This window comes from Pygoscelis adeliae, unplaced genomic scaffold (genome assembly GCF_000699105.1).
Source record: "Pygoscelis adeliae isolate BGI_AS28 unplaced genomic scaffold, ASM69910v1 Scaffold263, whole genome shotgun sequence".
NCBI lineage: Eukaryota > Metazoa > Chordata > Aves > Sphenisciformes > Spheniscidae > Pygoscelis > Pygoscelis adeliae.
The window spans coordinates 1,674,199-1,685,973 of record NW_008824552.1 but is presented as its reverse complement, the minus strand read 5'-3'; the positions used below and the strand labels follow the sequence as shown (position 1 = coordinate 1,685,973).

The window sequence follows — 11,775 nt, the reverse complement described above, 5'->3', positions numbered from 1 at the left end:
AGCCTGGAGAAAAGGAGGCTGAGGGGAGACCTCATGGCTCTCTACAACCACCTGAAAGGAGGCTGTAGCGAGGGGGGGGTCGGTCTCTTCTCCCAAGTAACTGGCGATAGGACGAGAGGAAACGGCCTCAAGTTGCGCCAGGGGAGGTTTAGGTTGGACGTGAGGAAAAATTTCTTTACTGAAAGAGTGGTTAAACATTGGACGCTGAGGGACATGGTTTAGTGGGCCTGGTGGTGTTGGGTTGACGGTTGGACTCGATGATCTTGGAGGTCTTTTCCAACCTTAATGATTCTATGTTTCTGTGACATAGGTGGTGTGGAATAAGGGGTAGATACTGTCTTGGTTTTGGCTGGGATAGAGTTAATTTTCTTTCTAGTAGCTGGTATAGTGCTGTGTTTTGGATTTGTGCTGAAAACAGTTGTTGATTCATTTTCTTCCCCTGTCCTTGATGCTATCTTTATATTGTATTTATTAGTCTATGAGAACATGGGACAGCTTTGGATCTATTGTTTAGGCAAACACCACCACATGTGGAGATACTTTTCCCTTGTTTGTAGGGAATATTCTTCTGAAAACTCAAGTTCTGGCCCTGTATGATTTCCACCACCCCACCCCCCCCCCCCCCCCCCACCCCCTCCGTGTTATTTTCACCCCCCCCCCCCCCCCCCCCCAAAGTAACGCTGTTGCTGTGTTTGACATAATTGATTCCTCTTTGCAGAGTTAATTTCCCACGAGGGATTAAAGCACAAACACTGGATTTTGTTTCAGAGTGACTTGTTCTTTTTGCTGCCTCTCTCTCATCTGTACGGTGGAAATGGAAAGGTCCATTTTCTAAAGTTTTGTCTAATCCTAGTGAAGTTGCTGTGGTGTTGAATCTCTTCTTAATCTGTCCTTCGCACTTATCTTTCAGGTTTTTATATAACCAAATGGGATATTGGAGTGACTGGTCCATTCCAATACTTGTAACAACTGCTGCTGGCTTTACGTACGTTACAGTGTTACTGGTGAGTAGAATAAAATGCCATTTCCTAAAGGTTTGTGCGTTTGTTTTAAAAAGGGTATGAACTTTTCAGTCCACCTATGACTTGAGCAGTTCTCCTTTCAGAAGTGATTTCACTCTCCCTCTCTCTCGTAGCCTTAAGTTACCTAAAATAAATGGAGAGTGAGAAATGCATGGTCTTTCATCTCAGATGATCAAGAGCAAGGACAGAGACCCTGATACTGGCGGTGCAGCTGGTCTGAGAAGAAATACAGCTTTTGTTTCCCTTAGTTATGGCCCCAATCCCACTTTGGTGTATCTGCCAATCACAAGTACAGGTTGTTTCCCCTCATCCCATGGTGCTGGGACCTTCAAGGTGGTGTCCATTGAGGTAGTATGCCAGTACCTGGCCCCATGTAGTCAGTGCTTCCTGAGGTCCCAGGAGCTGTGCAGCCATGGACTAGACTCTCCAACTCCTTGCCTCTTGGAGGCCGGTCTTTCCCTCCACGTCTTTGGCTTTGGAGAGGATCTGTCTGTACAGATGAGCTAGGTGTTGTCTGCTGGACCCATCCCCACCCCAGCCCTGCTTTCTGCCCTGGCCTGTTGGGTTATGTTTTGGGGTGGTGGTGTGTTCCTGCATGTGCAAACACTTGACGGTTGTGATGTGCCATTGTCTGACTCTTGATTTCTTCCTCCCAGATACTAGCACTATGTCACATAGCTGTGGGACAGCAAATGAACCTGCACTGGCTTCACAAGGTAAATGGCTCTTCTCAGCTTGGAAAGAAGCAGGATCTCAATAAAACAGGAGTCTAAGGAGCAGGTGGTGTATGTGGTACTTGCTTTCGTGGTATTTTTGGAAAGAGCATAAACTTTAGGTGTCTGTGGTGCTTGTGTCCTCATCTCGGAGGACTGAGCGAATTGCACAGTAGGGGCAGGAAAAGCCTGGGGACAATAACTTTGCTCCGTGGTTGGTGAAATGCTTTGGGGTACCTGCTGACAGGGGGCCCGCTTTTGGAGATTGAGAAACACCGTGTCATTAGAGCAGCTTGACTTTGGTCTCGGCTCAGTGTGGTACTCCATTATGAACCTCTCTGGTGCTCCTTTCTGTGCTGAACCCAGCCCTGTAGGAGGGGCTGAGCAGATGCGAAGCTTTTCAGGGTGCGCTTGGAGGAACTGACTGTGGAAAAGCCTTGGGAGGAGATGTAGTTGTTAAAACTGGGGGTGTGCAACGTGCAGGTTGTGGTTTGCTGGAACCCAAGGAGGTCCTGATTTGTACGTAAAGCAGTTTGAAAGAAAATTCCCCGTGAAATGTAAGAGAAGATGCAGATCTGGTGCTTGGAGCACAGAAGGGGAGAGGAAGGGTATGTAGCAAACTGCGGGGAGGGACGGTGCCAAAGAAAATGGCTTGGCAGGATTCAATTGTAACTGGCGATCTGCAAACAGGTAATTAAGGGACCAGTCCTGAATCTGCCAGTACACAGCTCCTCCTGAAATGGGTTGTTCTGCACATAGGGTCTTGCAGGATCAGAGCCTGAAGAGATGTACCACCCCCCAGGACAGGGAGAGCACAGACCTCCCTGCCCTCTCTTTTTTTTTTATAGAAACTGTAGAAATTGTGCTTCCTTGGGAGGAGGGGATGCAATGCAAAGAGGGGGTGGGGGCCGTCTGACTGCTGCTGGAAAATAAATTGTTGATTCTTGAGTCTAACATATGTTTCTTCATCGGGGGAAATGGTATTTTTCAGACACGCTCCAGGTGGCTGGTGGGTTTGGATAAGTAAGTCCAGAAGAGGAATGTGTTGGTGGAGATCAGTTAGTTCTTGCCTACAGAAACCCACCCTTCCTTCCCTTCTTCCAAAAAAGTCCACCTTTAATCACACCTCAGATGTGATTGCTCTGTCTCTCTCTTCCCTTCCCCACACCTCCCTCAGTTTTCTAAGGAGGTTTAGATAAGAGACTGGATTAAGTTAATATTCTTCTCTGCAACCATGCTGAATTACCTTCAAACGTAGATTAAATCACATGGGAAAGGCTGGTATGTGCAAATAGCACGATTCCTTCCAATTTTCTCCTGTAATCCTGCAAAAAGAGCTGAGGATTGTAAGCCAAGTTGGAGATACGTAGGGGAGGGTAAGAAGCAATAAATCAGAGCTGATGGGAAGAGGAAATCATGAAATGGAGATACACTTGATAACCTCTGGGCTGCACTGGGCAGCGACATCAAGGGGAATTAGGGCTATACTGAAGAAATATAATTGACAGTCTTCTGTCACTGCTGAATTTGGAGTTCAGCTCCGGGGGATATAAAACAGAGGAAAAGTAGATTCAATCCCGGTTGTGTGTTGGTGTAACACTCTGGCAGGCGGCCCAGAGGTCTGACCACAGGATGGGGGAGCACAATGACTACTGCATGCAGGGCCCCGTGGCAAGGTGCAATTGTCCACATGCATTGCTTTGTGCTTTATTAATTCAGAGTTCTTAATGAGGAAATATTTTGAAACAGTGTGGCTTGCCATTATAGGTAGCTGGGAGGTATCTTTTAAATAGGCAAGTAAATCCCATCCTTCCTTGGATATGCAGAAATGGGTTGGTTAGTGTTAGCAGGTGGTTTGAACGCAGGTTCTTGGCTCGGGGATCCTCTTCAACCTGGGGCAGCTGGATCTCTTGGCCCCTCCTGCTCCCCCATGTGCTTTCTTCACATTCCCCAAAAGTTGGAGGCTCAGGGTAAGCTGCTGCTGTCCTATGGACACCTCTCATGCTGTTGGCAGGTTGGTCTGTGGGCAGCCAGGAGAGGAATAGCAGGTGGGAACCGAGGGCTAAACTAGAAAGAGAAATCCTGTCCTTATGTACAAAAGTGATTTCTGTAAGCGTTGGGAATGTGGGGTTTTTTATTTGCTTGTCTAAGGCATTAAGTAAATCTGAAATCAGTCTAAAGATGTCCTGTGCATCCTAGAAGTTACGTATCAGTTGGCCTTTTCTGCCCGAGTCTCCCACAGATTTCAGATCTAGACAGTACAGGAGATTGAGGCACAGCGCAGCAGCATCCTTTTAATCCATGCGGTACAGCAGAGACTGAGATACCAGATGGAGAGGCGGAGGATGGTGAACTATTTTTTGAGAGACAGCCTAGATTTTAGGTCTTTAGAGCTGGAGTTATTTCTATGGCAGTTTTTGATGGTTTGAACTTTTTACCTTCAAAATGGAGGTGACATTTTCTTTCTGACTGCTCTGCTCAGACTTCTGAGTGCTTCTGTGTGGAGGGAGAGGGAGGCTGGGGGAAGTGGCTGATGGGCTGGGTCTTGTTCTGCCATTTCAGTTCAGCCACTGTCATCCAGAGCCTCTTCTCAAGCTGCAGTATCTGTTATAACTGCTCTGCCAACATGGCTTGGATGCTGACTGCACAGTTGTTGCCATTTCAGACCCAGGTGAAGTCACATCCATGCACAAAGTTGTGCTGAACCACCTCAGAGAAGGGGATGCACAGCCTTGCTTGCACACATGTTCACCCTTTACTGAGAAGTGCGATGTTCATTGTCTGTTGGGTGTATTCAAGTTTTATCCTGAACAGAAGCGTTGGAGAGTCAAGTTGAGCGAAGTCCACCAACCTCCCATAGAGCTGGTGCATCACAAGCTGTCGCAGCAGGGCCAGGAGAATCCAGGATCATCTCCTGAAGTTGCCCGGCAGAACCCAATTTGTATTTAAGCTGTTTCTGATCCAGTTTGTTGGCAGGGCAGATCACCTGATCTTTCCATGCCGTTGGCCACTGTGTGAAGAAAGTGAGAGATCATCCATGAGATGTGCCCTCCTGGGACTATTTAGCCCAGTGTTGTATCTTCAGTGGTGGAAAGGGGAGGTTATGCTGGGTCAGCACGCAAGCCCAACCTCTTTCACTGTGGGTCCTAAGGCTAGTTGTTTTAGGCCATTTATTATGTACAGAAGTTTACTCTCTTCATATCTCAATCTGTAAAACTTCTATGATAATAGGCTCCAGTACGTAAATACTCTCGTATTTGTTGTAGATTGGCCTGATGACAACCTTGATAACTACCGTGGTGACCATGTCATCGATAGCACAGCTTTGGGATGACGAATGGGAGATGGTATTTATTTCACTGCAAGTAAGTTGTCTGCAAGGATGCTTCTCTGGGTGGGGAAAGGGGCCAGTGCAGCTACATGTCATGGACTTCGTGTCTTTCTACTGTGTAAAACCCTGTCTTGATGTTTATCACTCCCAAAATTGAAAGTTTGGCAATGAGAAAATTTGCAGCAAAACTCCCATGGAGTCCTCAAGGCCACCATATGACTTTGTCTCCATCTCCTGGGCTCTTTCCTTTAAACTCAAACCAAGGCTTGGCTGCAGAGTTAGAGGTGGAAAAAATACTGAGGCTGAGTGTGACTCAGAGTTGCTGGAGGGAGAGGGCAATTCCTCCACTTGGTTTGGCTAGCAATGGTCTGGATGTCGGTGTCCAGGCCAGGAGCATCATGCTCTTCCCGGTCCTATGGGAGGAGTACTCTGGGTTTGGTTTTACGTTGCACATAAATTTTTATATATCTAAAAAAGAATGCAACTTCTGTGCTCTGGTCCTGTTTTAAGAAAGACTTGTGGTATGCTGCAGGGCTATATAAGTGTTAGAGGAAACTAGTTACAAACTGTTAAATTCTTGATAGACCTGCTCTCTATTCCTTTTTTTCCTCTTCCTCAAAAAGGGGTCCAAAAAATATTTTGCCCATGAAAGGCTTGAGAGGTTTTACTGATGATCACTGCTGTATATTTGGGAGTAGGCAAATATACACTAATACAGGGGGGGGAAAATAACATTCACACAAGTGGCTAACATTTCTCAGAATTGCTTCCCTCTTCTTGTTTTTTAAAGATTTAGGCAAGTAATTGGAGAACAAAAGCATGACTCAGAGGATCCATCTCAAACTTTCTCTCATGGTGATACCCCATGGTGATACACAGTTCAGTATGTTCATAGAATCACAGAATGGTTTGGGTTGGAAGGGACCTTTGAAGATCATCTAGTCCAACCCCCCTGCCGTGGGCAGGGACATCTTCAACTAGAGCAGGTTGCTCACAGCCCCGTCCAGCCTGACCTGGAATGTTTCCAGGGATGGGGCATCCACCACCTCTCTGGGCAACCTGTGCCAGTGTTTCACCACCCTCATCCAAAGGCAGCGGTAGGGTTTGGAAGAAGAGATGGCCAAAACAGATGCAGGAGCTGGAAACAGAGTGGTCTGATGCACTATGGAGCCTGCAAGATCAATGAATTTTCAAGGTGCTGGGGTGTTTGTCATTATTTTTTCTCTCCTGTTCTTGTGTCCTGCAGGCCACAGCCCCTTTCTTGCACATAGGAGCACTTGCGGTGGTCACGGCCCTGTCGTGGTTGATAGCGGGGCAGTTTGCACGAACGGAGAAAGCCAGTGAGTACCACTCGTGTCCTTGTGTGGTGGCCAGGGGCTGGTGGGTGGCTCTTGGGGCGTTGGGTCCTCCCGTTGGGAACCAGCTGGCGGGAGGCAGTGCTGGTTCCTTCCCTGGGCTCAGCAGCCTCCAGCTCAGCCACGCTGGGGAGATGGATGCTCTCCTAGAGTAACCTGGCTGAAACTGGAGTGGGTGAATCTGGTCTGGGGATGCATTCAGATCCCACGGCTGCTGCTTTGTGGCCGGAAGCGCACCAGGGTTGGAGGTGAAAGGGCTGTTTTCAGTGATGCAATGAATAAAAGCATCCAGATTTCCATCAATCTGCTTTAGAAAACATAAATGCACCCTCCGCAGCTAACGTGCAGTGTTCTTCTCTGGATCTTATAAGCACTTCTCCCTTCCCCCATCTCCTTGGCTCTTGTTCACCTGCATTTCTACATGGATCTGGCTTTTGAAAGCCTTCGTGGACTTGTTGCTTGTGATGCAGTAGCACCCAGAGGGCTCAGTAGAGATCTGGTCCCTTGATGGGTAGGCGCTTCCTTAAATGCTCATTGAGACATGGTCAAAGGTCTACGGGAACAGAGTGGTGAAGGACGCGCTGAACCCAACTCTTTTTGTTGATGGTCCTGTCCACTGAAATAAGCTCTTTGTGCATCTCCCCTGTCCCACCTCATTGCCAGGGGCTCTCGCAAGCCTGAGCTGTTCCTCCAGGTTTTCTTGTGAAATAATTGGATCCTTTTGTGCCCTCAGAAGTGTTTTCTTCAGGGCGCCCATGGATGTTCTCAGACATTTGTGCCAGCTCCAGAAAAATTATTTTAATTGGTATTTAACCTGCAGCAAAATACAAGCCCTGGAAGGATTTGGCAGCACTTGCAAAAGTCTTCCAAGAAGTGGGAGTTAAGAATGAGGAAACGGTGTCTGAAGATGGAAAGATTTTGATATCCAGAGAGACCTTTCAAAGAAAGAATTGCTCTGCCTTAATTTATAAATATGCCAATAAAGCTGTGCCTGGTGGTTCTTAAATATGTCCTAGCATGTAATTAGGCTGCCAGTTGAGGGAGGATTTGTGGTTACGCCTAGAGCAGAGACTGCATGTGCTCCTTTTGAATTCCTCATACTTTTGCTCTTGCAGCTGAGTTCCCTGAAAATGGCTTTTTGTTTGTTTGTTTTTAATAAGCCAGGAAGCTGTTTTCCTTTTCTTTTTCTGCTCCTGAGTTGGGGGTTTTTTGTTTGTTTGTTTAAGGAAAAACATTCATCTCTTCTGTACCATTGGATCTTAAAGTTATTTCAGGGTCATTTTACTTGTGAAAGCTATCTTACCTGAAGGAGTTTACAGACTTTTTGGTACAGATATGTTTGACATAGCGGTGTTAAAAGTGGAAGAGAAGAACTGAAATCTCTGGGAGAACCTACAGTCGCTTGTAATGGGAAAATAAGATTTCACTCACTAATAATAATCTTTTGGAAATAACTGGTGCAGCTGCAGTCCTTGGTGTGACAATCTGTTCTTGTCATTTTTAAGGCATGTGACAATCTTCGGCAACTGGCTTTTTTACTGAGAAAATTTACACTTTGTTTTTTTGTTCCCCCTATGTACTTTTCCCGAACCCGGAAAACAGAAGTTTCTTGAATAGCTACAGTGTTTTAAAAGGTGGTAGCTTGTTTTCAAAGCTTGCTTCTGAGGTCGGATAGAAAACATTGGACTCAAAGCAGCCCTGGAAGCCTTGAGTGGCAAATGGCGGTGTGAGAAATGTGCTCTTCCAGGAGCCCAAACTAGGCTGGAGTGGTCACTAAGAGCAGGAGGAATGGAGAAGGCAGGCTTGCGTCTAAATGTCGTTGGTGGTGTTCTCATGCTGTAGAAAGTGGGACATTCATCTGTCCTGCTTGCTTGGCTTGGGTGGTCCCCAGGAGAGCTTCTTCCATACAGACCATCCAACCACAAATTGAACAGTATGTACTTTGCTTGTACTTCATGCGTGTATTTCACTTCGTGATTTTTATGCGTGGTCTCAGTTCCCACATAGGCATGGCTGGGTGAGGTCTTCAGCTCCATTCTAACGTGGTCTGTGACCCATGCTGGGGCATCCTTTCCTTGTGGGTGCAGTCCAATGATAAAAACATTTGGAAGCCCGTACGTTTCACGTGGTGCTTGCCTTTAGTCTGAATCTGAGCTGTTTAATCCCTAAACTGCAGTACCAGGAAGGAAGGGACCAGATTCTTTGCACAGCCTGAGACTTTGCTGACAATTAGGCTGATTTGCAAAGCCTGGTTGGTGTGCGGTGTTCCCGGAGTGAGCAAGAATTGGGACAGGATAACGTCCTGTGTCCGTCTGGAGGTTTTGAGGCTGGTAACGCACAACTCCAGGGCACCATACCTTTATGGTGTAGGACACAGCATGAAGTCACTTAGCAAGATGCTGTTCAGTTCCTTGAATGCTCTGTGGGTGATTAACATCTCTTCCAGAGAGGAGGAAAAATTAGCTTGCAAAGTTACCAGTGTTACTTTCTGGCTTGTAGGAACATGTTTGAATGAGGCTATTAAATGCTGGAAGCAAAAAGCAGTTTATTTATGTGTGAAACCAGATCAGTTGTGGTCAGGACCGGAGCTGGGCTGTTTTGTCTTTCCCCTAAAAAAACCCGCCTTCTCCATATTGCGTCCATGGCAAATATTTGTTTTAAAGGGGTTTTTTGGAGGTTCTCCCTCGAGTTCCAAAGCCTTAATGAGTTTGAAAAATAAATAATAATAATAATAAAAGAAGTCTTATGATTTAATATCTGTGGTTTCAAGTGACTCCAAATAGCTCAGGAGTTCAAAGGTTCCTGTTTTTAAGGAATACGCGTCTGTTGGGAACAAAGGGTGTTTCTGTTGCGCTGTCAGCACCTTTGAAAGATTCCCAGATACTTTGGACTTTGTGAGAAAGTCACTGGTAGTCGGAGGTGGGCGGCTGAGGCACGGCGTGGGAGGCGGGAGTGCTCATCTGGCCCCAAGCACTGCAGCCAGCACCCTCTTTGCTGCATTTGCTGGTCCCGTAATATTGCTGCTTGCAGAGACCCCGGGGAGTCCAGCACCATCACGACCCAAGGATTTATTTAAACATGTCCAACTTAATCAGTAAAACATTATTGCAAATTAACTCAGTTCTGGCTGGCACAAATCCTAATGCAGAAGCAGTTAAAGTGGCGTTATCCTGGCTGAAATGGGTGGTGTTGGTGAACCAGCAACGTAAACCCAAGTGATATTAAATGCACCGACATGGTGCCATGACTTATTTGTAGATATGTTTAACTGGTGATCTATTTCTGCCGTCAGGCAGGGCAAAATTTGATGCTGTCCCACCCAAAGGGCTGGAAATCAGCAGTGTTTTGGTCTACATTACTGGGACTTTAAAGCAATTTGCTTAACTTCTTGTTTCCCCAATACAAAATGAAGTGAAAACCTCCCTCAGGGCTTGATTAGCTCAAAGAGATTTTTTAAAAATAGAATAGGTTTTTCCCTAAACACAGAGCTCTGCTGTTGTACTAGGGGCAACGGCTGTAGACCAGTCACTCCTCTGGAGGAAGACGAAGGTGTCTTGACTTTGCTCCTATGGTGTGAGGAGGTCAGGACCAACGTTTTCACCAGCTCTTTCTCTGTCTTTCCATCTCAGCTTCTCAGATGCTGATGTTCACTGCATACCTCGCAGTTGTAGTTGCACTTTACCTCGTCCCCATCACCATCTCGTCCCCTTGCATAATGGAGAAGAAGGCTCTGGGACCAAAGCCAGCCATTATAGGTCACCGCGGAGCACCGATGGTGAGTAGTCTCACATTATTAGTATCGTGTTGTCTGACTCTTCTGCCTGTGTAAAGGATGGTACCGGATCTGATGGTCTCCAGGCTGCTCTCCAGAGAATATATATGACAAATACGACTTTGAGGCACCCCTCCCGGCTAGAATTACTGTGGTGGTAAATCAGTACGTGAATCCAGAGTCAAGTCACGCCCCAGATGTTCTAGATGCCTTACAAACAAAAAGGCAATCATTGCCTTGCTCAGGGCAGTTTGTGCCATTGCTTTTTTCTGGCTGCTAGTTCTGCTGATTTTTGCTCCTCTACTGCTTGGCCCTTGAGCTGCAGCAGTAGAAGTTTGATATTTTTATTTATTTTTTTAGAGCTTGAGGCTCAGTCTTCATGTCCTTTGCAGGACCTCACCAGCAGTGGTTAAACTCAGCTCACAGCAAGATGCCTTGAGTAGGTAGCAATCTGCAAAACCAACCAACCAAACAAGGTCTCCTGACCCTACATGGGGCCATGACCCGACTGCACGGTACTCTTTCATTGCAGATCATCATGAGACTGGGTGAGGTGATGAAACATTTCTGTCATCTGCCTCTGGGTAGACCTTGAAATCATAATCGTATAGTCCTTTTTTCTCGAAGGTTTCTGGATATGTCCGGGCTAAAGATGGAGCCTGTTGGCTTGGGCACAGCCCTGGGCTTGGATAAAGCTGTCCTGTGGTGTGTTTGGTCGTACTGGTCTGGGTCTCTAGTTTGGGTTCTTCTGTACCTAGGTCTGTTGAATGGTTGCGCCTCCATCTCTCTCTGCCGGTTGTTTGACTTCAGACAAGATAGCATGCTGCAGTGTAGGCACTGGCCTTGCAAATGTTTTTTTTTTCTTTGTTTTCTGTTTCTTTTTTTAATGCATCCAACTAACTTTTTTGCTGACATTCAAAGCAGAAAAAATATCTGTATAGGCTGTCAGAACCTATTTGGCAGGCTGGAGCGTGCTTGAGCTCCTCTGCAAGTTCAAGAGTGTGCACTAGGATTTTGCTAGGTGAGATAAACACCTGTCATGACACAGAAGTATTTTATTTTAGTTCTCTCTATTTTTAATTATTTCTTTCTTTAAGCGATCCCTTGAAATGCCAGCTTAATTTGCATCACTCTTTTAACTGTATTGCCTCTGTGGGTGGTGGAATGAAGTTCTGGGCATGATAAATGCTTTTTCCTGTCCCACTGAGTTTGTACCAACCGTGAAGGCCAGAAGCAGCCAAGTGAGAACCTGGGCTCTGCATGCTTTCTGTGTGGCAGGAAATCACAAAACCTGTTAGGAGATTTTCTTCCTGTAGGGTTTCCAGGCCTGTGTGGGCCCCATAGCCTTCTAAAGAAACTGAAGAGCAGACAAATTCCTTCTGTCTTCCAGATAGTTTACATAAACCTTATTGGGAGCAAGGCTCCCAGCAGAGACTTGGCCCTTTGCTTTGCTTCATGTTCTTCCTTGGAGCCGGCAAACACTCCTTGCAGTATGGAATAAACCTATCTGGGAAGATGTCGCTTCCACGTTAGGGTGCAGAAGGTTGCAAAAGTTGATCAAGGGCAGTGGTGGAGGACCCTC

The 11,775-nt window shown here is 46.4% G+C and overlaps 1 protein-coding gene across 1 annotated transcript in view; it reads left to right on the top strand.

Annotated features, from left to right (window-relative positions):
* GDPD5 (glycerophosphodiester phosphodiesterase domain containing 5) overlaps window positions 1-11,775 on the top strand; it is a 116,215-nt gene that overhangs the window by 72,826 nt on the left and 31,614 nt on the right. Inside the window, exons 3-7 of the mRNA XM_009321944.1 lie at window positions 911-1,004; window positions 1,679-1,738; window positions 5,002-5,100; window positions 6,313-6,406; window positions 10,051-10,196. Of these exons, the coding sequence (XP_009320219.1) occupies window positions 911-1,004; window positions 1,679-1,738; window positions 5,002-5,100; window positions 6,313-6,406; window positions 10,051-10,196 (493 nt within the window). The remainder of the gene's footprint in view (window positions 1-910; window positions 1,005-1,678; window positions 1,739-5,001; window positions 5,101-6,312; window positions 6,407-10,050; window positions 10,197-11,775) is intronic.